Source organism: Chroicocephalus ridibundus, chromosome 11, assembly GCF_963924245.1.
Source record: "Chroicocephalus ridibundus chromosome 11, bChrRid1.1, whole genome shotgun sequence".
NCBI lineage: Eukaryota > Metazoa > Chordata > Aves > Charadriiformes > Laridae > Chroicocephalus > Chroicocephalus ridibundus.
This window is the reverse complement of record NC_086294.1, coordinates 18,473,968-18,495,982: the sequence shown is the minus strand read 5'-3', so window position 1 is coordinate 18,495,982 and position 22,015 is coordinate 18,473,968. Positions and strand designations below refer to the sequence as shown.

The 22,015-nt window shown below is 60.0% G+C and overlaps 1 protein-coding gene across 3 annotated transcripts; it reads left to right on the top strand.

Annotated features, from left to right (window-relative positions):
- The first annotated feature begins 1,041 nt into the window (after positions 1 to 1,041).
- ANXA6 (annexin A6) lies at positions 1,042 to 17,683 on the top strand. 3 transcript variants are annotated; one of them, XM_063348865.1, is made up of 26 exons: positions 1,055 to 1,211; positions 3,672 to 3,732; positions 6,275 to 6,359; positions 6,655 to 6,749; positions 6,908 to 7,021; positions 7,107 to 7,197; positions 7,309 to 7,388; positions 7,465 to 7,521; positions 7,702 to 7,795; positions 7,879 to 7,974; positions 8,224 to 8,282; positions 8,541 to 8,663; positions 8,857 to 8,915; positions 9,327 to 9,405; positions 10,230 to 10,311; positions 10,568 to 10,662; positions 11,068 to 11,181; positions 11,982 to 12,072; positions 12,783 to 12,862; positions 13,060 to 13,113; positions 14,395 to 14,412; positions 15,287 to 15,383; positions 15,661 to 15,756; positions 16,051 to 16,109; positions 16,887 to 17,009; positions 17,315 to 17,683. In XM_063348865.1, exons 2-26 carry the CDS (start codon positions 3,715 to 3,717, stop codon positions 17,372 to 17,374), a joined length of 2,019 nt encoding a protein of 672 aa, XP_063204935.1. In that variant the 5' UTR covers positions 1,055 to 1,211; positions 3,672 to 3,714; the 3' UTR covers positions 17,375 to 17,683. The 3 variants fall into 3 exon arrangements, 2 of the variants coding, with proteins under 2 accessions (XP_063204935.1, XP_063204936.1); XM_063348866.1 differs by lacking the exon at positions 14,395 to 14,412; XR_010072882.1 differs by lacking the exons at positions 9,327 to 9,405; positions 11,982 to 12,072; positions 12,783 to 12,862; ... (5 more) ...; positions 16,887 to 17,009; positions 17,315 to 17,683 and having other exon boundaries at positions 1,042 to 1,211; positions 11,068 to 11,114.
- The last annotated feature ends 4,332 nt before the right edge of the window (positions 17,684 to 22,015 follow it).

Here is a 22,015-nt window from a genome sequence, read left to right as displayed (position 1 = left end):
AGCCTGTGAGGGCCGTCTCCTCCCAGGGTGCCTCCGGTCTCCCGGGGTGGGGAACGGGACACAACACAGCCATGTTGGCTGCAAGCCAGCCATCAGGTATGTCACACCTAGCCTGGGGGTCCCTGCTGCCCAGGGCCACTGTCTCTCAGGACAGGCAGTTCTGGAGAGATGCTCCAGCCAGCGGGTACCACCAGGGCTTGGATGCCTGAAGGGTTATGTGCCAGCAGCGTTCAACATCTCAAGGGGGCCCTTGGTTTCACCTGTTCCTGCTGATGTCAGCATGTCCACAGCTCCCTGGGTGTCCCACCGGCTCCCCCAGCCCTGCTGGGGCAAAGGGTGATGGTAAAGAGGGAGGGGGGTTAACCTGGGGAAGGGAATGGCCTCGGGGTGCTGCAGGCAGCGGTGCAGCCTTCCAGGAGCATCTCAGCCCGCACCTCCTCCCACTGCTGTGCTGCAACACCTTCTCATCCCTCTCTGCGCACCAGGAGGGGAGGTTGGTGGGGACAGTGAGCTGCCTGTGCCAGCTCGGCTCCTGCCCCACGGATGGTTCTTGCAGAGCCCTGGTCAGCACCTTCCCCCCAAAGCAGGTCCTGGGGGGCCAACCCCCCCCGCCCCACCTTGCCTTTTGCCGAGGGTCTGGGATGGTCATTTCCCAACCACGGCCCCAGGGAAGGGGGTGATTTGGTGCGGGTTGAGGTGGCCAGCAGCAGGACAAGCTCGGGAGGCAGCGGGGTACCCCGCACCCCAGCGTTCACCAGGAAACCGGGGCTGGGGGGGGGGGGGCGGGGGGAGAGGAATGGACGGAAGAGGGTGAAATTTCCGCAGCTGAAATGCAATCACCGTTATCGCTTTGCACCGCGCACGCCACCGCTGCTGGCACGCAGCCCCTGTGCGCACCCGAGGGGCTTTTCTGCCGAGTGACCCCCCGCTACTTCCCCACACCCTGGCAGGGACAGGGCGCTTTTGCGGGCGGCATCGGGTCCCCCCAAACCCGAGGGGCTGACGGAGGTCCGGCGTGGCGGCGGGGGTGGGAGTGTGGCCCTAACCCCGGTGCCCCGGCAGGCGGGGACTGGAGGGCTCGCCAGCGGTGACGTCTCGCCGGGAGGACGAGCCACGCACCAAGGACGAGCGGCAGGGCCACAAGTACGCACCGAGCGCGCCGGTGGCCGGCTGTTCCCTCAAGCGCGCCCGGACAGGCCTCGGTGACACTGGTGAGCGTGGGCTGGCGTGCGGGGGGGACCGTGCTGGTGTGCGAGGGGACGGTGCTGGTGTGCAAAGCCACCGCGGTGGCGTGCGAGGGGAGGAAAGCCCTGGCCCGGCGGTGAGCCCTGCAATGGAGGGGGACTCTCTCCAAGGGGTGGCTGCAGGGGGGGTCCTGGTTTTTCTTTTGCTGAAAAATCCTTCATTTTTAACAAAAGGCTGCGCTGCCGGCGGGTGCTTTTTCGGGCGCTGGCGTTGCTGCAGGGGCCATGGGTGTGTCCCCCCGGGATGCGCCTTTGTCCCTGCTGGGGCGGCCGTGGCAGCACCCATCCCTCCGTGCAGGGGTCTGGGCTGGGTGGGGAGGATCCCCCCCCCCTACTTCGGTACCCGACGAATTTTGCACAGACAAACACACCCTACGACACCCCAGAGGCACGGAACTTTCGAGGGGCAGGGGGACTTTTGGGCGCTGGGGTGGGGCAGGGGACCTTGGGGACATCCCTTGCCTCGCAGGGAGGACGGATGCTGCTTTTTTTAACCTGGAGAAGGTCCCTTTCCACCCCGCGGGCAGGACGATGGGGGACTGGGTGTGCCGTGGCCTTCGCTATGTGCGGCCGTGCCGGGAGAGCCCCAGCCAGGCAGCAAAAATATCTGCCGGGCTCCTGGGGTGAAACCGCCGAGCCCCGCGCCATGGTGGGGCCCCGGAGGGGCTGGGGGGGTGCACGCTGCTGGGGGGACAGAGGCATTTTTGGCAAGGGCGGGTTGTTCTGCAAAAGGGATGGGCTGTGCGCAGTATTTAGGGTTTTTTCATGGCACTTTCTGTCCAGGGACACCCCCCCTCAATCCAAACCTCTCCATCGTTTTGAGGGGCAGGTACATCCCCGTGCCCGGGCTCTGCAGCCCCCAGGTTTCGCCGCCTGCCCCATGGATGTGTTTGCCCGGGCATCCTCCCCGCATCGCCTGCTGGCAGGGCAAGAGCTGGGGCTGCTCCCCCAGCCTCTGCGGAGGTGTCAGCAGCCGCCGGGGACAGGGACGGGGCGCTGCAGGGACAGGCTGGGGACTGGGTGTGGCCGGGGATTCTCTGCCGCTGCTGAGATGAGTTGGGCGGCCTCAGCCCGGCTGCGGTGCGTGCGCGGAGCGAGGCCGCAGGGCTGTGCCACGCGGGGCCTTCTCCGTTCCCTGGAAGGTACGCAGCTTCCCGTAGGGGCTCCTGAGTGGCATTCAAAGGCCGTGTGGGCCGGGGGCTGAGATCCCCTGGCACCCACCCAGTAGCCGGCCGCAGTGCAGCCCCACTGCGCACAGGGCTCGCGGGGGGTCACCCCCGCCCAGGAGCCACGGGGAAGGGCGGCCGAGGCTTGCAGCTTCCCCAGCTGAAACGAGAAGGGGAGGCGACGGCAGCTCTGCTTTTCTGCAAAACTTCCTCCCCTCGGCAAGGGATGCCCACCAGTGACAGGAGGCTTCCTGCACCCGAGCGGGGTGACCCAGCTGCACCGGCGGCCGCAGGGCTGGGTCCCCCCCAGCCCATGGCTGCTCTCGCAGGGATGCGGGGCCGAGCCGGGGGAGTTCATGCCATTTCCACTAAATCGCTCCATGGCATGAAATCGAGCTGGGCTGGGGGTAGAAATCCCCCCAGGGCGGCCCCACTGCGCCTCCAGCTTTCCTGCAACGTGTCGCGGAGGGAGGGCGAGGAGAGGGCTGTGCCTCATGGCCGGAGCTCAGCTGACGCTCAGCGGTTCATTCACGGCCACGCTCCATTTTCCAGCTGTTTTTCTTCCTCCATCAGCTTTCTCGGAGAAAACTGCACTGCCTGGGGACTTTCTCTGGGGGGGTGGGGAGAGCCAACGCTGCAGAGGGTTACAGCTATAAATGGTGCTGGTGTTAGAAAACAACCTACGAGTTACCCTGGAAACCCGTCTGCGTTTCCTGGGCTCTGCTGGGTGTGTGGGACTGATGGCGGCCTTGATTCGGTGCACAGAAACTCAGATAAAGCTGGTGGGCCTTTGCGGGGGCTGCCCGGCCCCAGCACCGTGCAGCAACGGGGCGTCCCCAGCAGCTGCTGGTGCCAGGGATGGACCCAGGGCTCGGGGGGCTGCAGGCTGCGGAGGGGGCATTGCAGCCTGCAGCGAGGAGGGTGAGCCTGGCGGAGGATGCTCTGCCCATTTCCACGTATTCAGCACTTTCTTCCCTTCCCGGTTTCTCTCGGCACCATCCGGAAGCTGCACGGGGGCCCATCTCCACGGGTCCCAGCCCATCTCCACGGGTCCCCAACTTGGTGACAGATACCAAAGGACCTCAGTTCTGGTGACCGTAGGGCGGCTGGCAAAGCCCCTCACCCTGAGCATCCTCAGCAGCCCGCGGCCATCGCCCTCCCGCGGGTACCGCACCCGCAGCCACGGCGGGAGGGAGCGAAGCCTCCCTGAACCAACGCAGCCCGCAGAGACTCACGTCGGCTTTTCTGTTCCCTCCCGCAGCTCCTCCCTGCCCTCCCTCTGGTGATTTCCAGCTTGGGAAGCCATGGCACCCAAAGGAAAGGTAAGGGTGACCCACACACTGCAGGGAATGGGTCCTGGGGATGCTGTGGGGGTCCCCGCCATGGGGCACACCCCAGAGCTGGGGAAGCACCTCCATCATGCAGCAAGGATGATGGCCGTGACGTGTGCGGGATGTTTACATTCCTGCCTCTCCAGCCAGCGCTGTCTGGATGTGGGAAGCGCTGTCTGGATGTGGGAAGCGCTGGGGGTGGGGAGCTGGGAGAGCAGGGACAGCGAGGAGGCAAAAATCCTTTTGGGACCACAGTGGGATGTGGAGGAGAAGAGACGTTGCACTGAGAATTTGGGCTTTCGCTGGAGAGAAATCCCGCCTGTGCCTGAGCCCGCTGCAAGGCGTTCAGCCCTGCTTTGGCTTCTCTCCCCCTGCCCCAGCCTGGATTTCTCCCCCCTCGGAGCCGGGGCTGGTGCAATGTGGCAGCTGGGTGAGCAGGTGCTGCCTCGCAGGCAGGAAAACATCTCGGCGTGGGTGGAAAACGCTGCCTCAGTGGGCAGCTGGGGCTGGCAGGGTGCAGGCTGCCTGTGGGGTACAGTGTGCCAGGCAGGGGAGGAGTCCAAGCCCAGACTCCGCTGCTCTCTGCTTTCCATTCCCTCGAGAAATCAAGTAATTATTGCCTCAAGCCTAATTACCCACAGCTTCCCACCCAGCCGAGGGGGTGGTTGCCTCCGGGGTGGGGAAACTGAGGCACAGCGCCGGTGAGCATCACCCTTGCGGTGGTCCAGGACCCCGAGCAGCTGTGCGGTGGGAAAGAGTGAAACCACGCTGGGAATTTTGCTTCCACCCTCCCGGCTCCAGCCTGGCTTATTTTTAGCTGGGAGGTCCCAGGCAGGCCGGGATGACTCAGAGGCTGGAGGAGGGGAGGCGGGGGCCCCCGGCAGCTGAAGCAGGGATGGAAAGGGGATGGGGGTGTGAGGAGGGCGCAGCGGGCAGGGTGCTCTTTCCCTCCCGAGCGACGTTTCTGCACCTCCCTGGGGCTCGTTCCCGCGAGGGTGCGGGGAGCGCGGGGCGACGCACAGCGCCGAGCTCCTGCCTCAGTTTCCCTCGCCCCGGCAGCACTGCGGCGAGGCAGACAAATCGTGCCTCCATGGCTCAGCAGGCAGGAACACAGCCCTGCTCCTCCTCCCCATTTAACCAGGGCCAACGTCTTGTCTCCCCATCCCCACCCATGCGACCCCAGCACCTTCCAGCCACCTTCCTCCCCTCCTGCTGCCTCCAGGCACCTCCTTTGTCCTCCAACTCCTTATTTATGTCTCTGCAAGGCAGGTGTGTAGGCAGCAACTTGCAGCAAGCCAGGAGGGTCTGGGAGCTGCTGGGAAGCGGGGCTAAATCCAGCTCTCCGGATAAATCACCTGCAATACGATCTGTCCCCGCGCTCGCCCGGCTCCCTCGAAGGGCAGCGTCTCCTCTTGCCGGACCCGGTCCCTACCACATGGGACACCAGTGCCAGCAGCTCCTCCCGAGAGGGCCTGTGGGATGTGCCCAGCCTGAACTGGCTTCTGTCTGGAAAATGGGGGTACAGAGGCCAGCTGTGTGAGATGCACAGTGGAGCTGTTGTGCCACAGCGTTGGGATGGGGCCCAGGGGAGTGACAGGTACCGTGTCCATCCCCCTTGGGTTCATTCCTGGAGGCACTTGCTGTGTCAGGGATGCTGGCACTGGTGCTACCTGCCTGATGCCCGTCTTCTCTGGGGATGTGTCAGCTTTAAATGCCCACACTGGAAACAGACCTGGGCATTCGTGCAGCTCTCAGGGATTTTAAACAAGCCCTGGGAGGTGTATGCACCCAGTCGGCACATGGTACAAGCAGGGCCGAGGGAGGATGCTCAGAGTTTTCCAGGTGCTGACACAGCTGAGAGCCCCGGCTCAGCTTTCCGCTTAGCAGCCCATGATGATTTTGTGCCTGTAAACGTGCCTCCTTGCTTGGAGGCCACGCAGAGCTTGGGCATCCTCAGCATCCAGAGGGTTCCCCTGCTCGCAACAGGCAGCAGGAAAAGGACTTCCTTCATCGCTCCCTATCCACGCCCCATCACTCCCTTTGGCCCGGCTGCATTGCAGGGGGATCATCCCGGTCCTTCCATGCCTTCCCCTGCGTTCAGCGCACCCAACCCTCCCGTGGGGTCTCCCCTTTTCCTGCTGAACCCCTCCCAGAAGGAGCTGGGAACCCAAATGTGCTCAAGAAATGTCCCTTCAAACCACCATCTCATGCTGGCGTGGTGGGGAGGGTTGTTGCCAACTGAAAGACAGGGCACATGCAGCAACCAGAGAGCGATGCCAGCGAGATACCAGAGGGAAGGCTGTGTGCTCCAGTGAGCCGGGGCGCAAACGATTTGCACAGTGGGGAGAGCAAACAGGAAAGAAAAAACTGAGGAGAAGAACAAGTGTTTATGTTCGAGGTTGAACTTTGTCTTCGGGCAACCCGAGCAGGAGAGGATCTCACCCCAATCCTGCTCAGCTTCAACTTCTCCTTCCCCCATCCCACCAGGGGCTGCTCCTTCCCCTTTCACCTTCTCACTTCCTTTCCCCTCTAGGTCTACAGGGGGTCAGTGAAGGATTTCCCAGGCTTTGACGCCAGCCAGGATGCAGAGGCTTTGTACAATGCCATGAAGGGATTTGGTAGGCACGCTCCTCCAGACTGTCACCCCGAGGCCACCCTGATGTCCCCTATTCCTTCGGTTGACCTTTGCATGGCTGGGCATCCTGCATCAGCTCCCCTCTCAGCTGCTTGTCTCCCTTAGCATGCTGCCTCTCCTGGCCCCGCTTCCCTCCCTGGAGCCAGCTCGGCTCTGCTTTTCCTCCTGGCCCTGAGTTGGAAGCAGCTTTGGGCATGGCAGGATGACTATGATAAGCCCAGCCGTGGGGGGCGAGACCCAGCCGTGGGGCTAAATGTGACTCCCGGCTCTCCCGGCAGGCAGTGACAAGGAGGCCATCCTTGACCTTATCACGTCCAGAAGCAACAAGCAGCGAGTGGAGATCTGCCAAGCCTACAAGTCCCTCTACGGGAAGGTAACAGCAGAGACGCTCCCTGGTCCGTGCCCCTGCTGCAGACATAGGTGGCCGTGGCTGCCACCAACCAGCCCACGCAGGGACACACCACTGCCTGGACCCGCTCAGAGATGCTGTGGAGCAAAGGGTCCCCCAGCCCCTCTCTCCCCCCCTACCAGGACCTCATCGCAGATCTCAAGTACGAGCTGACAGGGAAGTTTGAGCGGCTGATCGTGAGCCTGATGCGGCCCCCAGCTTACAGCGATGCCAAGGAGATCAAAGATGCCATTGCGGTGAGGGGTGGGCAGTCCCCCCAGGGCTCCCCCAAGGACACCGTGGCTGTCCCCGCTGCTCATGGGGCTGTGTCTCTGCCTGCAGGGTATCGGCACGGATGAGAAGTGCCTCATTGAGATCCTCGCCTCCCGCACCAACCAGGAGATCCATGACCTGGTGGCCGCCTACAAAGACGGTGAGGGCTGGGGAAGGGCAGGGGCTGCCCTGTGTCCCCTTGGGCCAGGAGAAGGGGCAGAGGTGAGGGGGATCCTGCTCACCAGCCCCTGACCTCTCCCTCTTCCACCAGCTTACGAGAGAGACCTGGAGGCTGACATCGTTGGAGACACATCGGGCCACTTCAAGAAGATGCTCGTTGTTCTGCTTCAGGTATGTCCCTCTGTCTAGCATCTATAGGTGATGGGTGCCCGTGCTCAGCAGGGCTGAGCCCATCTCTGTTCTACAGGGCACCAGGGAGGAAGATGATGTTGTGAGTGAGGACCTGGTGGAGCAGGATGCCAAGGTGAGGCTTGGCAGGTTGCTGGGAGTGGTGGCACCCGGGCAGGATGGGTCTGGTGGCATTGGGACCATCAGGACCTAGACCTGTGAAAGGTGGGTGAGCGCCAAAGGCACCCACACTTGGGCAGAGCCCCATGTGAGCAGCACCCTGACTTGGGCTCTGCCACCTTCCCTGTCCCACAAGGACCTGCTGGAAGCTGGCGAGCTGAAATGGGGCACGGACGAGGCCCAGTTCATCTACATCCTTGGCCGGCGAAGCAAGCAGCACCTCCGCCTGGGTGAGCATCTCCTGCGAGCTCAGGGTTGGGCTTCAAGGTATCTTGGCAGCTTCTCCAGGCATCACCTCGCTCTTGTCCTGCAGTCTTTGATGAATACCTGAAGATTTCTGGGAAGCCGATCGAGAGGAGCATTCGGGGAGAGCTCTCTGGCGACTTCGAGAAGCTGATGCTGGCCGTGGGTAAGTCAGCCCCTGCATGGGGGGAGCTGCCAAAACACAGTGTTGGCCTCGCCGGGGTGGGAGGGCTCAGCGCAAGAGCCAGCAGGATCAGGGCTGTGACTGTACCCAGTTTCCGGGAGCTCAGGGAGGCTCCGTCAGGGCAGGTGGAGATGTTGAATGTGGTGCCCGAGGGGCATGGGTGCTCAGAGGCTGGGGGCACTGGTGAAGCTGGGTGCCGGCATCCCTCACCGCGCCTCAATTTCCCCGCAGTGAAGTGCATCAGAAGCACGGCAGAGTATTTTGCTGAAAGGCTCTACAAGGCCATGAAGGTGAGTGGATCGCCCCTTCTCCCGGGGGTCCTCCGCAAAGTTGTGGGGACCCAGCCAGAGGAGGGGTCCCCTTGCCATGGGGCTGGAGGGCAGGGTGATGCAGGTCCATGAAAACAGGACTTATGTGACCTGGGGTCTCTGCTCTTCCCTCCAAAGGAGTTACTCCTTCAGACCTGGGGCTGGGTAGAAATCTGACAGAGGGTCCCAAATGTGATGGGCTGAGCAGGGTTGCTTGATACGGGGGCTCCTCTGTTGCAGGGTCTGGGCACCAGAGACAACACGCTGATCCGCATCATGGTGTCCCGCAGCGAGATCGACATGCTGGACATCCGGGAGGTGTTCAGGACCAAGTATGAGAAATCCCTCTACAACATGATAAAGGTAAGTGCTGGGGGTCTCTGGTCACCCTCCTCGTGATGCCAGCGCCCATGGGAGGGCTGAGCCCCCTCTCCAGCCACCCTGTGCCAGGTGTCCATCTCTAAGAACAAGGCTCAGGGAGACCCCTCTCCATGTGCCCATCCCATGGCACTGTCTTCACCCTCCCTGCCGCATGGTTTTCCATCCGTCTTTGCAGGAGGACACCTCTGGGGAGTACAAGAAGGCCCTGCTGAAGCTGTGTGGAGGGGATGATGAGTAAGAGCACCTGTCACCCCGTTTGTCCCTCTTCATCCCCTTGGTGCTGGGTACAAACCACTGGGTCGGAGCCTGGTGGAGCACCTGGACTGGCAGCACCTGCAGTGACAGTGGTTCAGTACGGGGGGCCCTGTGGCCCCTCTGCATGGCCAACCACACCGTCACGGTCCCTTCTTGGCACATGGTAGCCCCGCAGGGCAGAGACGAACACCTGGAGGGAGGATGCTCCGGTGGGGGCAGTTGGGATTCACCTCCCACTTCCCCCCATGCCCACCCAGCCCCACAGCAAGCACACAGCTCTTGCCCCCATGCCCAGCACCCAGCGAGTACAGAACATCCCCCACGGAGGGGCAGGACGGGGTGCGGGACCCCCACAGCTCACTGTCCCCTGTCCTTGCCCTCCCATTGCAGTGCCGCAGGTGAGTTCTTCCCCGAGGCGGCGCAGGTGGCCTATCGGATGTGGGAGCTTAGCGCGGTGGCCAAAGTAGAGGTCAGCATCCCCCTGAGCCCCCCCGTACCCTCCTTCTGCTCCCCGCCAGCTTGGGACCCCTGGCTGCTCCTCTCTGCCGCGGGACATGGCCAGCCCCGCACCTCCTCCGCTCTGTCTCTCGCTCTACGGCTTCTCTCGACACCATTCTCCAGTTTTGGGGCACAAAGTTGGTGGGACGTAACACTGGCAGTGCTGGCCACCTCCCCACGGGCTCCACTAACCCTTGGGGTGGCATGTCCTGCATGTCTGCAATGCGTCACACACAGCCCTGGCTCCAGTGCCCTCCGGAGAGACCCCTGCAGCCCACCCCGAGGCCAGGGCACGGCCATGCCATGGGCAACCAGGACACTGCATGCAGCTGGAGGCACCCACAAAAGGGCACTTTGGGATGTGCAGGAAAGGCACCCTGAGCCCTACGTGCACGGGGAGGATGGAGCTGTGCTGGGAGCTGTTAAGGATGCAGGAGCACAGAATTACAGGGCAGGAGCGGGCATCCTTTCAGCGACTCCTCTTCTGGCTCTCAGCTGATGCAGCCAGCCCTGGCCAAGGTGTCCTAGCACTAGGGGAGGCGGGTATAACACCGAGCAGGACACTGAGACTCCAGGGACTGCCTGTTACTGTCTTCTCCCCTCTCTCTGCTAGCCTGGCCTCAATGGAAGGGGTGACAGTGGCGGGGACATCCCCACTGAGCCCCAGGTGCTTGCACTAACACACAACCTGCTTTGGCCTCGGCTTGCCAGGTGGCACCTTCCTTCCCTCCCTCCATCCCTCCTTCCATCCCACCCAGCTCGGGGATGAACCCAAACCCCTCTGTGCCTCCACAGCTGCGAGGAACCGTGCAGCCTGCAGGAAGCTTCAATGACGACGGGGATGCGCAGGTGCTGAGGAAGGCGATGAAGGGCCTGGGTAAGCTGGGACCACACGCCCAGCCCCTTCCTGATGCTCCTCAACAGCTCCTGGGGCAGAAAGCCCACCCTGCCCCACGCAGGGCTGCCTGAAAGTCCTGGGGGAGGGGGAAAAGAGCCAGTTTTGGAGCCATGGGAGCTCCCTCTTCCCCATCTCCCTTTTACCAGGGGACAGCAATGTGCCCACAGTTAGAGGTGACATGGTGTGGCTCTGCTGTCCCCCTCGGCTCTCCCCAGCATCACTGCTGTCATTGCAGGTACGGATGAAGGGGCCATCATCGACGTGGTGACGCAGAGGAGCAATGCCCAGAGGCAGCAGATCCTAAAGGCTTACAAGGCTCACTACGGCAGGGTACTGCCACCCACCTCCCACCCTGCTCCGTCCTTCTGCCTGCATCCCACCCCCTCCCACACGGATACCTGCCCCTCGCTGAAAGAAATCCTGCCCGGGGAGTGGTGGGCAGCCAGGACACCCCAGTTTGCTCTGTTGTGACTCCCCCAAAGGAAGACCAAGTTGTCAATCAGCCTCCCGTTGTGGGAGGGCATCCCTTCCCCTTCGCTTGCCCCATCCTCAGTCCCACACTCCAGAGCCAGGATCTCCCCAGAGCCATCCCCCCAAAATGTCACCTTAAACCACCCCCAGGGTCTTCCCAGATATCTTCCACCTCCGTGCTCTCCTCCCCTGTTTTCTCCCCGATGTTGCCTCGGCCGGTCTGTCGGAAGGAGCTGGGGACTGACCCCACAAACACTCTTGCAGGACCTGATGGCAGACCTGAAATCCGAGCTGTCGGGCAGCCTGGCAAAGCTGATCCTGGGGCTGATGCTGACGCCGGCGCAGTACGATGCCAAGCAGCTGAGGAAGGCCGTGGAGGTAACTGCCACACTGGTGAGATCGGCTCCAGCATGTGAGGATGAGGAGGTTTTCACTGTGGTTGTACCCACACTGCTGGTGGCCCGGGGCTGTGAGTGCACCCCAGCTTCACACCCCCCCAAGCTCTCGTCTCCTTTATGGAAGGAAAGCAGAGCAGAAAGCACCGGGACAAAGACCTGGTTTATACTCAAGACCCGCCAGGAGCCCAGTTTGGCCTCTTTGCAACCCAGCTTGTACACAAAGTCTTTCAAGGAGGCCTTCCATGGCTTTACAGAGCATCCCACCTAAACATGAGGAGGAACTTCTTTACTTTGAGGGTGGCAGAGCCCTGGCACAGGCTGCCCAGAGAGGTGGTGGAGTCTCCAACGCTGGAGACATTCCAAACCTGCCTGGACGCGTTCCTGTGCAACCTGCTCTGGGTGACCCTGCTCTGGCAGGGGGTTGGACTAGATGATCTCCAGAGGTCCCTTCCAACCCTATGATTCTATGATCCCCACGTTGCAGCAGGAGCAGTGCCCTGCCAGGCAGAGGCAGGCACAGGAGAGCCAGAGTAGGGGCAAACCAGTAGCGTGTAGCACTATCCACCAGTCACACCAGTTGGTGTTGGTCACACCCTACTCTTGGACACTTTCATGCTGTTTCCTACCAGCCCATGGGGCCGTTTGCTGGACATGGACTTTGGGCATGTGGTAGCCCTGTGGTTAGAGCAGCCCCTCCTTGCCTGGCACTGGTGGGGCGATGCTGCCATGTCCCCGTCCAGCGCTGCCACCCTCAGCACCCACCATGCCGCTCTCTTCCAGGGGGCCGGCACAGACGAGAGTGTCCTCATCGAAATCATGGCCACGCGAAACAACCAGGAGATCGCGGCTATCAACGAGGCGTATCAGGAAGGTACGGCATGGGAGGGACGTGGGGAGCACCAGGTCCTGGGTAGAGACCGCATTTAATGCTGTATGAGGCCCTTTCCAAAGCCTGGGGTACAATTGTCTCTGGGTTGGGTCCATGGCTTGGTTCTATGAAGGTCCATTAGTCCTTCCAGGCAAGAGCAGCTTTTCCCTAGTTCCAACACCTTATTAAAGAGCAGTAGAATCCTTGGATGAGGATTTCTCACACCTCCAGACCACACACTTCTCTTTCCCTTCCATCTGTGTCCCCTTCTCCCTAGGGAACAAGAGCTGCAAGCACCAGGTTAAATCCCCAGCCTCTTCCCTCCCAGAGACCCCCCGGTTTTAAATAGAGAGCTCTGTGGCTGGTCACCCCCAGCAGAGTGCGGGTCCTGGCCTCTCTCCATGTCACGGTGACATGCCCCCACCTCTGCCACCAACTTCTCCTCCCCGGAGAGCTCTTTTGCAACGACCCCGTTCCTTCAGGAGCACCTGGAGCAAGAGGCTGTGCTCATGCCCAGGGCTTTAGAGCTGCTGGGCTGATCCCTGGGCCTAAGAATGGCAGATGGAGGAACCCAATTCAACCATGCGAAGCCTGGAGAATAGTCACCACTGTCCATGGGCCCCGTGGGGATCCACGGACACAACAGGCACCGGTGGGCGGGAAGCAGAGCTGCAGGCAGGGTGCAGGGCTCAGCTTGTACCCTTTCTCCGCAGCCTACCACAAGCGCCTGGAAGATGACCTGAGCTCCGACACATCAGGGCATTTCAAGAGAATTCTCGTCTCCCTGGCTCTGGTAAGGGCAGGTTTCTTGCTGGGGATTGTCCCCTCCCTGCTGTGGGCAGTGGTGGGGGTCTGCGAGGACGTGGCTATGGGGAAGACATCACCATAGTGCTGGGCAGTGCTGCTGGACCCTTCTGCCACCCCCTCGCTTGGGGGTCTCCCGGGAGATGTCCTCTCCCCAGCTCCGTGATTTTCTGTATTGAACCACAGGGCAACCGTGACGAAGGACCAGAGAACCTCACACAGGCGCATGAAGATGCCAAGGTAAGAACCGCACTGACAGTGCCGTTACAGGCTCTGCAGAATAAAACATGAGGATGTTGCATCCCCTGGTCTGGAAATGGCACCCTCAGGGAAGGATGCTGCGTCAGGGTCTCTGTAAGGTGCAGGTGGAGATCCCAGGTGACGTGAAACGCTTGGTGGTAAAGGTCCCAGGCCTGATTTCTGCAGCCCTGGGCTGTGCTGCTCCACGGGAAGCTGCAAACCATGAGAGCACCACTGGGGGTCAGCCCCGGGGAGCTCCCAACCAGGGACTGCAGGGTTCCTTGGGCAAAGCTGCCACTCTGGGGTCCGGTAACACACACTGATGCCGAAATCTGGCACTTGAGCTTCAAAGGCGGCTTCGAGCTGCTCTGCAGGAACCAGCCACCTCTTTGTGTTGTGCCTGGGGCAGCCCTGAAGCCTAAGCTGCTTTTCACCCTGCCAGCACTCCGGGATGCCAGCCCCAGCTCCCAAACCATTGCTTCATCTTTACTGGGCTGTGTCAAGCTCGAGGGGGAAGGCTGAGCAGCAGCAAGCGGTGCAGGGGGGGTGCTGGGGCCCCATTGCCTGGCTCAGATCCTGGTCCCAGGGGATCCGGGACTCCCGGGCTGTGCACCTTGGCCTCCTGCTCCTTTGGGCCAAACCTCTTGGAAAGCTCGGTGCGGGGTCAAACCCTAGCTCTCGCTTGGCTGTCCTGCCCCAGCACCGCTTGCCCCGATGCATGCTGGCAGCAGCGGAGGCGCAGCTCTCCCAGCATGGCCGCTGCCGGCAGAGGGAGCGGATGCTGCGCTGCCTGCGCCCCGCCGCATGCGCTGCCGCTTGCCTCGACCTGCTGCGGAGAAAGAGAGAGCCAGGGGTGACAAACACAGGGACGAGCCAGCCAGGTGGCAGCTGGCCCGGCGATAACGCTGTATTTTGTCAGCAAAGCTGCCCTTCCCCTCCTCCGGGCAGAGACGGGCAGGATGCTGTGAGCCAGCCTGGGGCCAGGCAAGGATGCTCCCCCAAGGAGCAACAGGCTGGTACCCACGGCCCAGGGGTAGGGGGGGGTCACCTTGCTTGGCCAAAGACCACCCTCCCCTGCCCCAGGTAGGGGTGTAGAGGCCAAACTGGAGGAGGACACAGGTCCTAAGATCAGGCCCACCCGTGGGGAAGCAGGGGAGCTGGAGACAAGTCATTTTTAGGGGATTTTGCTAGACTTCCCTCGCTTTGTCAGGGAAGGATAAAGGTTGAGCAGCACCTTTTCTGACCCTGTTGTCTTCCTGTCTCTCTCTTTCTCTCCGCCAGGTTATTGCTGAGACCCTGGTGAGTGCCTGCCCCTTCGCTCCTCAGCCTTCTGCATGTTTGGGGGGATGCTGGGGTCCTTGGATGCAGGGCTGGGGCCGGGAGGAGCAGCCCCATGTGCTGGGACTCCTTTGGCCACGCAGGCTGTGCTTGCTTGCTTGGGGTTCCAGGTTCCTTGCATGAGGATGGGCGGCAAGGGGACAGATGGGACCTGCACAAAGGCATTTCCCTGCAGCACTGAGCCGGGAGGGGGGAAGGCAGGAGAGAGGGAAAGCCACCTTCCTGCCCTTGGGTGGGCTGGGGACCAATCCTGCCCACTGCCCGCGTGCAGGACCTGTGTTCCTGGCAGCACGGGACTCAGGGCTGGCTTCCCCAGCTCACCAAAAGTGGGAACTGGGGAAGGGGAGGCTTTCTACTGCAATGGCCTGAGGGTGTGACGAGTACAGCTCCCCCTGAGCCCCGCAGCAGGGGTGGCAGCCATCTGAGCCACCGGCAGCACTGCTGCAGCCCAGGGCGGAGGGTGGCTCCCGTGTCTGGCAGCTCCGAATTTCCTGTTCAATATTGGTCACTCCCAAAACATTCTCCCCAAAAGACAAGAAGAAAGTCTTGTCCATGAACATTGCAAAGCTTTTTTTTTTTTTTTTTTTTTCCATAAAAACTGGAAAACGTCTTTTCTCAGAGGTAATGTGTGGGTGGGCAGCTGTGCACCTTCACATCCATGCATAGAAAATGCCTTTTTTGGCCAAAAAAAGATATTTTCCTGCTCATAAGAGCCACTCCCTTTGCAAGAGGGTGTTCAGGACTGGCTGTCCCAGGAAGAGCTGTTTGATATCTTTACCTCTTCCCACTACGCCCGTCCCCTTGCCTTCCTCTTCACTCTTGGTTGCTCTTTCAGAAACTTGCTGACGTCGCCAGCAACGACTCCAGCGACTCCCTGGAGACCCGCTTCCTCAGCATCCTCTGCACCCGCAGCTACCCCCACCTCCGCAGAGGTAGGACCACATTTCTCCATCACTGCCGGACCCTCAGCTGCGACACAAGTGCTTTGATTTGGGCTAGATGGGACTCCTGGGCAGTAGGAGGTTGGGGTGCCCCTGTTTCCCCAGTGGTGGGAGGAGGTGGCATTTGGGGTGGCTGGTTGTAGTCACCCAAGCCTGCTCTCATCCCATCCGGTCCAGAAGCCTCCATGGTTGAGGCTAGATTCTCCTGGGTGCGCAGGGCTGGGATGGAGCAGCTTGGTGGTGACCCTCTCCTCTCCCCCATCCCCAGTGTTTCAGGAGTTCATCAAAATGACCAACCATGATGTGGAGCACGCCATCAGGAAGCGGATGTCGGGGGACGTGAGGGACGCCTTCTTGGCCATCGGTCAGTGCCCAGCGGGTGATCCCTCGGGGCCGGGCTCCCCAGAGGGCAGGCAGCCCCTTCACCTGTCTGTCAAGGCAAACGCAAGGGCATATTCCTGCTGCCTTTGGGCCATGGAGAATCCCAGTGTGGCATGGGGTTGGGGCACTTGTAGGGTGTCCTATGGGGCCAAGCCTGCACCCTTGTACCAAGGAGGGTTTGCAGCTGACCCAATGGGTGGCACAGCTCCTCGCTGCGATATGTCCTCTGGGTGCCAGGAGCCATGAGCCCGCTTTCTCTCCCCTCTGTGTGTTGCAGTCCGGAGTGTGAAGAACAAGCCGGCCTTCTTCGCTGACAAGCTCTACAAGTCCATGAAGGTGAAGACAGGATTTCCTGGGGCTGGGCTGCGGGAAGGGGCGATGGTGGGCAGACACCCTTTGGGACTCTCTGATTTCAGCCCACAGCAGTGATGGGGTTTGGCCCCTGGCCATCCCCAAAGGAGCGGGGCAGGGCTGAGCTGTAACCAATACTGCATCAGCTTTCTGGGGTTAGCAGGGGATGCAGCAGGCTTGTGTCTTGCCAGCTGCAAGCCCAGCACATGTCCAAGGAGAGATCACAGAATGATAGAATAGTCTGGGTTGGAAGGGACCTTTAAAGGCCATCTAGTCCAACCCCCCTGCAGTAAGCAGGGACGTCTTCAACTCAATCAGGTCACTCAGAGCCCCGTCCAACCTGACCTGGAATGGTTCCAGGGATGGGGCATTGACTGCCTCTCTGGGCAACCTGGGCCAGCACTTCACCACCCTCAGCGATAAAAACTTCTTCCTTATATCCAGTCTGAATCTTCCCTCTCCTAGTTTAAAACCATTACCCCCTGTCCTATTGCAACAAGCCCTGCTAAAAAGTCTGTGCCCATCTTTCTTATAAGCCCCCTTTAAGTACTGAAAGGCCAGTACAAGGTCTCCCTGGAGCCTTCTCCTCTCCAAGCTGAACAACGCCAACTCTCTCAGCCTGTCCTCACAGTGGAGGGGCTCCAGCCCTCACAGCATCTTCGTGGTCTCCTCTGGACCCAATCCCCAGCTTGGGCTGTGCTGGAGCCGGATGCCTGGGCCCCAGTCCCTCGGGGGTTATTTGTTCAAGCTCCTCTTTTGCAGGGCGCCGGCACAGATGAGAGGACCCTCACTCGGATCATGATTTCCCGGAGCGAGATCGACCTGCTCAACATCCGGGGCGAGTTCATAGACCTGTTCGACAAATCGCTGCACCACATGATCGAGGTGAGGGGACCTGGGCATCCCTCCCCAGCTTGTCACCTTGTCTGGCTGAGCCCTGGCCATGAGCCCTGCAGGGACCCGAGCCGTAAGTGGTGCCACAAGGGGCTGAGCATCACCTGGGGAGGGGGAACCTGCCCCAACCAGCCCCAGTGTGGGCTGTAGAAGGGATGTGCCGACATCTTCCACTGCTGTGCAGATGCCTGTGGGGTGGCCAGGGCATGGAGCTATGCCTTCCCAGTGCCTTCAACCGGGCTTCCCCGAGGCCGGCATCAGCAGGCAGCGCTTTGACATGGGTCTCCCTCTTGCAGAAAGACACCTCTGGCGACTACCGCAAGGCTCTGCTGGCCTTGTGCGGCGGGGAGGACTAGGCGGCCGCAGGAGCCCCTTCGTCGTGTCTGAGCCAGCACACACGCACCCACCGCCTTGATGTCACTGCAGCTTCGGGGGCTTCGGGGGACGCTCGGTTCCCTGCAGAGGACGACTCACTTCGCGCTGGAAAGCGGCACCACATTGCAAGCGGGGGAGTCTCGGGGAGGGGAGCAGAGGGGTCTGGGTAGGGGGATTATTGTCTGTCTCAGTGCAAAATAATTCATACCCAAACACACCACTAGCCCAGGAATTTACCCAGATGGAAAAGACAATTTTAAATCTCATAAATAAAACCTTACTGTTGCTGACCCTGTGGCCAAGAGAGACGATTTATTGGGGCGGGTTTGGGTGGGAGGGAGCCCGTGCTGAGGAGTCGCAGTGTCTCCTTGCTCACACGGGCAGGAGCCCAGTCCCAGCCCCAGGGAGAGCCCTAGAAACCCCAAAAGCCCTCTGAGCAGCACCGCAGGATCCTCCAGTGCTGAGAAAGGGTCTGGAAATGCGTCTGGGGCTGGCAGCAGCTCTGGAATTTCACTTCGTGCCTCTGAAAACCCCCGTCAGGATTCGTGCCGTTGTGTGGATGATGCTTTTATAAACCAGAGATACAAATCGGACTTGGTGGCATTCACCCGTCCTTGCACGCAGTTTCCTGTGCTTTCAAGCTGCTGAAGAAGCAGTCGAAAGGCACATGCCACAGACGCTACACCCCCAAACAGTTTATGTTTGCACTTCCCCCCCAGCGCCCAGGAGAAAAGAACTGGAATTTCCAAAAGTGGGAAATTCCAGCACTTTCAATTGTTTCCAAGTCAGAACAAAAAGTCTTGAATACCCAAGTCTTCCTCAGAACAGCCGGGTGAGGAAAGCTTCACCTTCAAAATATCAAAGCAGCGTTAGGAATAACAACACAATATTATTACAACACTTCAAAACCAGCTGAGGTCGAGAAGCAGCAACATGTAGAGACAAACCAGGGAAGGTGAAACGACTCAGCTGGTTGTTATTCCACTGAAAATTCCCTTGATGCCTTCCTGTAAAACATCCCCTTGTAACAAAATCACCCTTCTTGGGGGGAAAAGAGCCTGGCTAAAGCTTCTTCACCCTCTCCCATCGAGATCTCGGCTCTTCTGTCTTGTCCCTGTGTGTAAGTAGGAATGGGCATCCCTGTCCAGGCAATGTCTGGGGGGGGCTGAATTCACCCCAGGCCCACAGCAGCCTGGGGATCACCCGCTTGGCCAGGAACGTGCTGTACAAAGGCTTTGAGCAGATGCAGAAGATGTTTTGAAGGGCAGATATAACCGCAGTCTTCATCTGCCCGTCTCTTCCTGTGGCTCAGCACTGCAGCTCTCAGCTTCGCAGCACAGGCACGAGGCTGCCGGAGAGCTGGGCATGGCACAGCACCCGCGGGGAGCAGAACCGGTCCCACCCAGGGCTACATCCCTGCAGCTGGGCACGGTGCTCTCAGGGACCCAGCTGCAATGTCCAAGGAAGTTTTGGGGCTCAGGGGACGGGCCCCAGCCCAGCATCCTTGGGAGAGCTGGATCTGGGGCAATGGAGCTCTGCTCCTCCGGAGCAGGGGGGAAAATCTGCTCAGCATTAGCACAGGTCCTCAACACGCGAGCCATCATCCTGATATGTTGCCAAACATCCTTCTTGTTGCCAAAACAGAGGCTTCTGGGGTGCGCAGAGGGGGTGCATTCCCCGGGCACAGGCGTAAACGCTCCAGGGAAATTCCTGGCTGTACCAAAATTACTATAAGCCTGTGACCAGTGACTCCCGGCTGCCTCGAAGCAGCGCAGGACCGTGAGTGAGACCAGGCAGCCCCTCGGGGCCGGTCCCCAGCCTGGCTCAGGCTGATGCTGCCACCAGAAAGCCCATCTGACCCCAGCACAGCGGTCCCAAGGCTGGGAATTTCCTCGGCACTCATTGTCAACTGCTCCTACGATGAGGGCAAGATACCAGGGTCACACAGTGTTTGGGGACAGGGAGGGAGAGTGGGATGGGATTTCCTCCTTGGAGCAACTCCCTCTCCTGGAAATTCCTGCTGCCAAAAAGCCCTCGTCTTGCCCCAGATCCATAGTAATCCGTCTCCAGCAGTGGCTGCTACAGCCAGAGCAGAAAACAGCCAGCGGTGTTTTGATTGTTGCAAGTACTTAAGCAGACTCAATATCCTATTTAAGCGCAGGATGTTTCAGCATCCCGCTCCCACGCTGCTGGGGCTGGTAGGACACCTGGGGCTGCTCACGGTGGGCTGCCCAACGAGGGAGAACCACGAACCGGACTGAGCTCAGCAGAGCTGCCCACCCCGAGGGCAATGCCAGGAGGGTGACAGCATCTTGGGAAGCACAAGCATGGCCTCTGGGACTCGTTCTGCACCTGGGGCATTTTCTCCCCCTGATGCTTTCTTGCAGAGGTTGATGAATTTGCAGCCAGCTCCTGTTTGGAGACCTGCCCCCATTTGGTGTCATGCATCGCAGTAAAGGCATCTGCCAACCGAATGAAATTCCTGCTGCCCTCCCATGCTGGAGAGCCTGAGGACACCAGGCCCAGAGAAATGAGACGCTCTGGTTAAAAGCAGCCAGGAGGAAGGAGGAGGCGCTGAGCCAGGGGCATTTAGAAGGACTTTACAAGGACTCCAAGAGAACCAAAAGGAGCCCGGGACCAGCAGCACCAAGAACAGGCTATGGACCCTGGGACACAGGGAAGCACAGAGGAGTGGAAGAAACCCAGTCAGAAGCGCAGAGAAGTGGCAGCCAGAAGGTTACACGTGACCTGTCACTTTGTCAAAGGATTTGGGATGTGTAACCTGCAGTGAAACAACACTGAGTCTAGGAAGATGAAAGAATATGTTTGGCCTAAGCCAAGCCTGGGAGGGAAGAACGCTTGTTTTCTTTAATGCCCAAGTCACTCACTAGCAATCTGTGTTAACTGACAACAAATTAAATAAAAATTCCCCAAGTGAGGACTGTTTTGCCCACGAAACCTTCTATGTAGGCATGTCATAGAACCTTAGGACAAAGCAGCTTTATCCCTGTAGCGTCACAGTCTCCAGAGAAAATGCATTTCACAGAACCACTCTCCAGGAACACCTCCACTCCATCCACTAGCTCCAACCAGCCTCATCCGAGGGCAATCGGTCACAGATCTCATGCGTTGCCTCTGTGACCGATAAGAAGGCAAGCGGTTCAAGAAAGCTGAGGAAAGGGAAGAAGAGGACAAAACGATGGGCAGAAAAAAGGGGAAGAATTAGAAAGGCTGTGAGCAGGGCAAGGGCTGGAGGCAGGTCTGTGCTGGCCACCCACACTTCAGCCTTCAGGGCTGCTGCAGGGAAGCTGCTGCCAGGGTCTGGGATTTACACACCAGCACCCGGCACACGGCTGTTTTGCACATTGACCAGCAATGCCGGGGGCAAGGACTCACTTCCAGGCAAAGCCAACACTAGATTTCACAGGTTGCGACATCCAAAAAACCCCGTGAACCCGCGTTTGGTGTGCAGAGGGTTGGACCTCTCCCTCTGAGTCAGCTCCAGGAGCCACTGCAGATCCTCTTTACCACCAGACCCTGAGAGGAGCCGTATTTGGTGCAGAGACACACGGGATGTTGGTCTTGGTCTTGGCCCAATGCTGTAACATCCGAAAGCTGTTTCCATCACACCCACCATCCTTCACTTCCCCTGCAGGGGAGAAACCCAGCCTTGAGTCTTGGGAACCGGCAGAGGTTTCTTCTTCAGCTCTTCTTCCCAAGCCAAAGGAGAAAGAAGCAGCCTTGCCCCTTACAGCCATGTGCCGCTCACTGTGCAGCCTGTTCCCCATGGTTAGCTAAGGCTGGAGAAATCACAGAATCACAGAATGGTCAGGCTTGGAAGGGACCTCTGGAGATCATCTAGTCCAACCCCGTGCCAGAGCAGGGTCACCCAGAGCAGGTGGCACAGGAACGTGTCCAGGCAGGTTTGGAATGTCTCCAGAGTCGAAGACTCCACCACCTCTCTGGGCAGCCTGTGCCAGGGCTCTGCCACCCTCAAAGGAAAGAAGTTCCTTTAAGAAGGAACTTTCTATGCTCAAGTTTGTGCCCATTACTTCTTGTCCTGTCACTGGGCACCACCAAAACGAGTCTGGCCCCATCCTCCTGACACCCACCCTTTAAGTATTTATAGGCGTTGATATGATCCCCCCTCAGTCTTCTCTTCTCCAGACTTTTTAGACCCAAGTCCCTCAGCCTTTCTTCATAAGAGAGGTGTTTCAGTCCCCTCATCATCTTGGTAGCTCTCTGCTGTCCCCTCTCCAGCAGTTCCCTGTCCTTCTTGAACCAGGGAGCCCAGAACCAGACACAGTATTCCAGATGCGGCCTCACCATGGCAGAGTAGAGGGGGAGGATGACCTCCCTCAACCTGCTGGCCACACTCTTCTTGATGCACCCCAGGATGCCATTGGCCTTTTTGGCCACAAGGGCCCATCACTGGCTCATGATCATCCTGTTGTCCACCAGGACTCCCAGGTCTCTTTCCACAGAGCTGCTCTCCAGCAGGTCAGTCCCCAACCTGTCCTGGTGCAGGGGGTTATTCCTCCCCGGGTGCAGCACCCTACACTTGCCCTTGTTGAACTTCATAAGGTTTCTCTCCGCCCAACTCCCCAGCCTGTCCAGGTCAG

Bases quoted from the DNA above. Each gene is read 5' to 3' on its own strand.
- ANXA6 (XM_063348865.1), top strand. The intron at 7,198-7,308 runs GTGAGGGCTGGG...CTCTTCCACCAG, and splicing joins GGTGGCCGCCTACAAAGACG to CTTACGAGAGAGACCTGGAG. The intron at 17,010-17,314 runs GTGAGGGGACCT...TCCCTCTTGCAG, and splicing joins CGCTGCACCACATGATCGAG to AAAGACACCTCTGGCGACTA.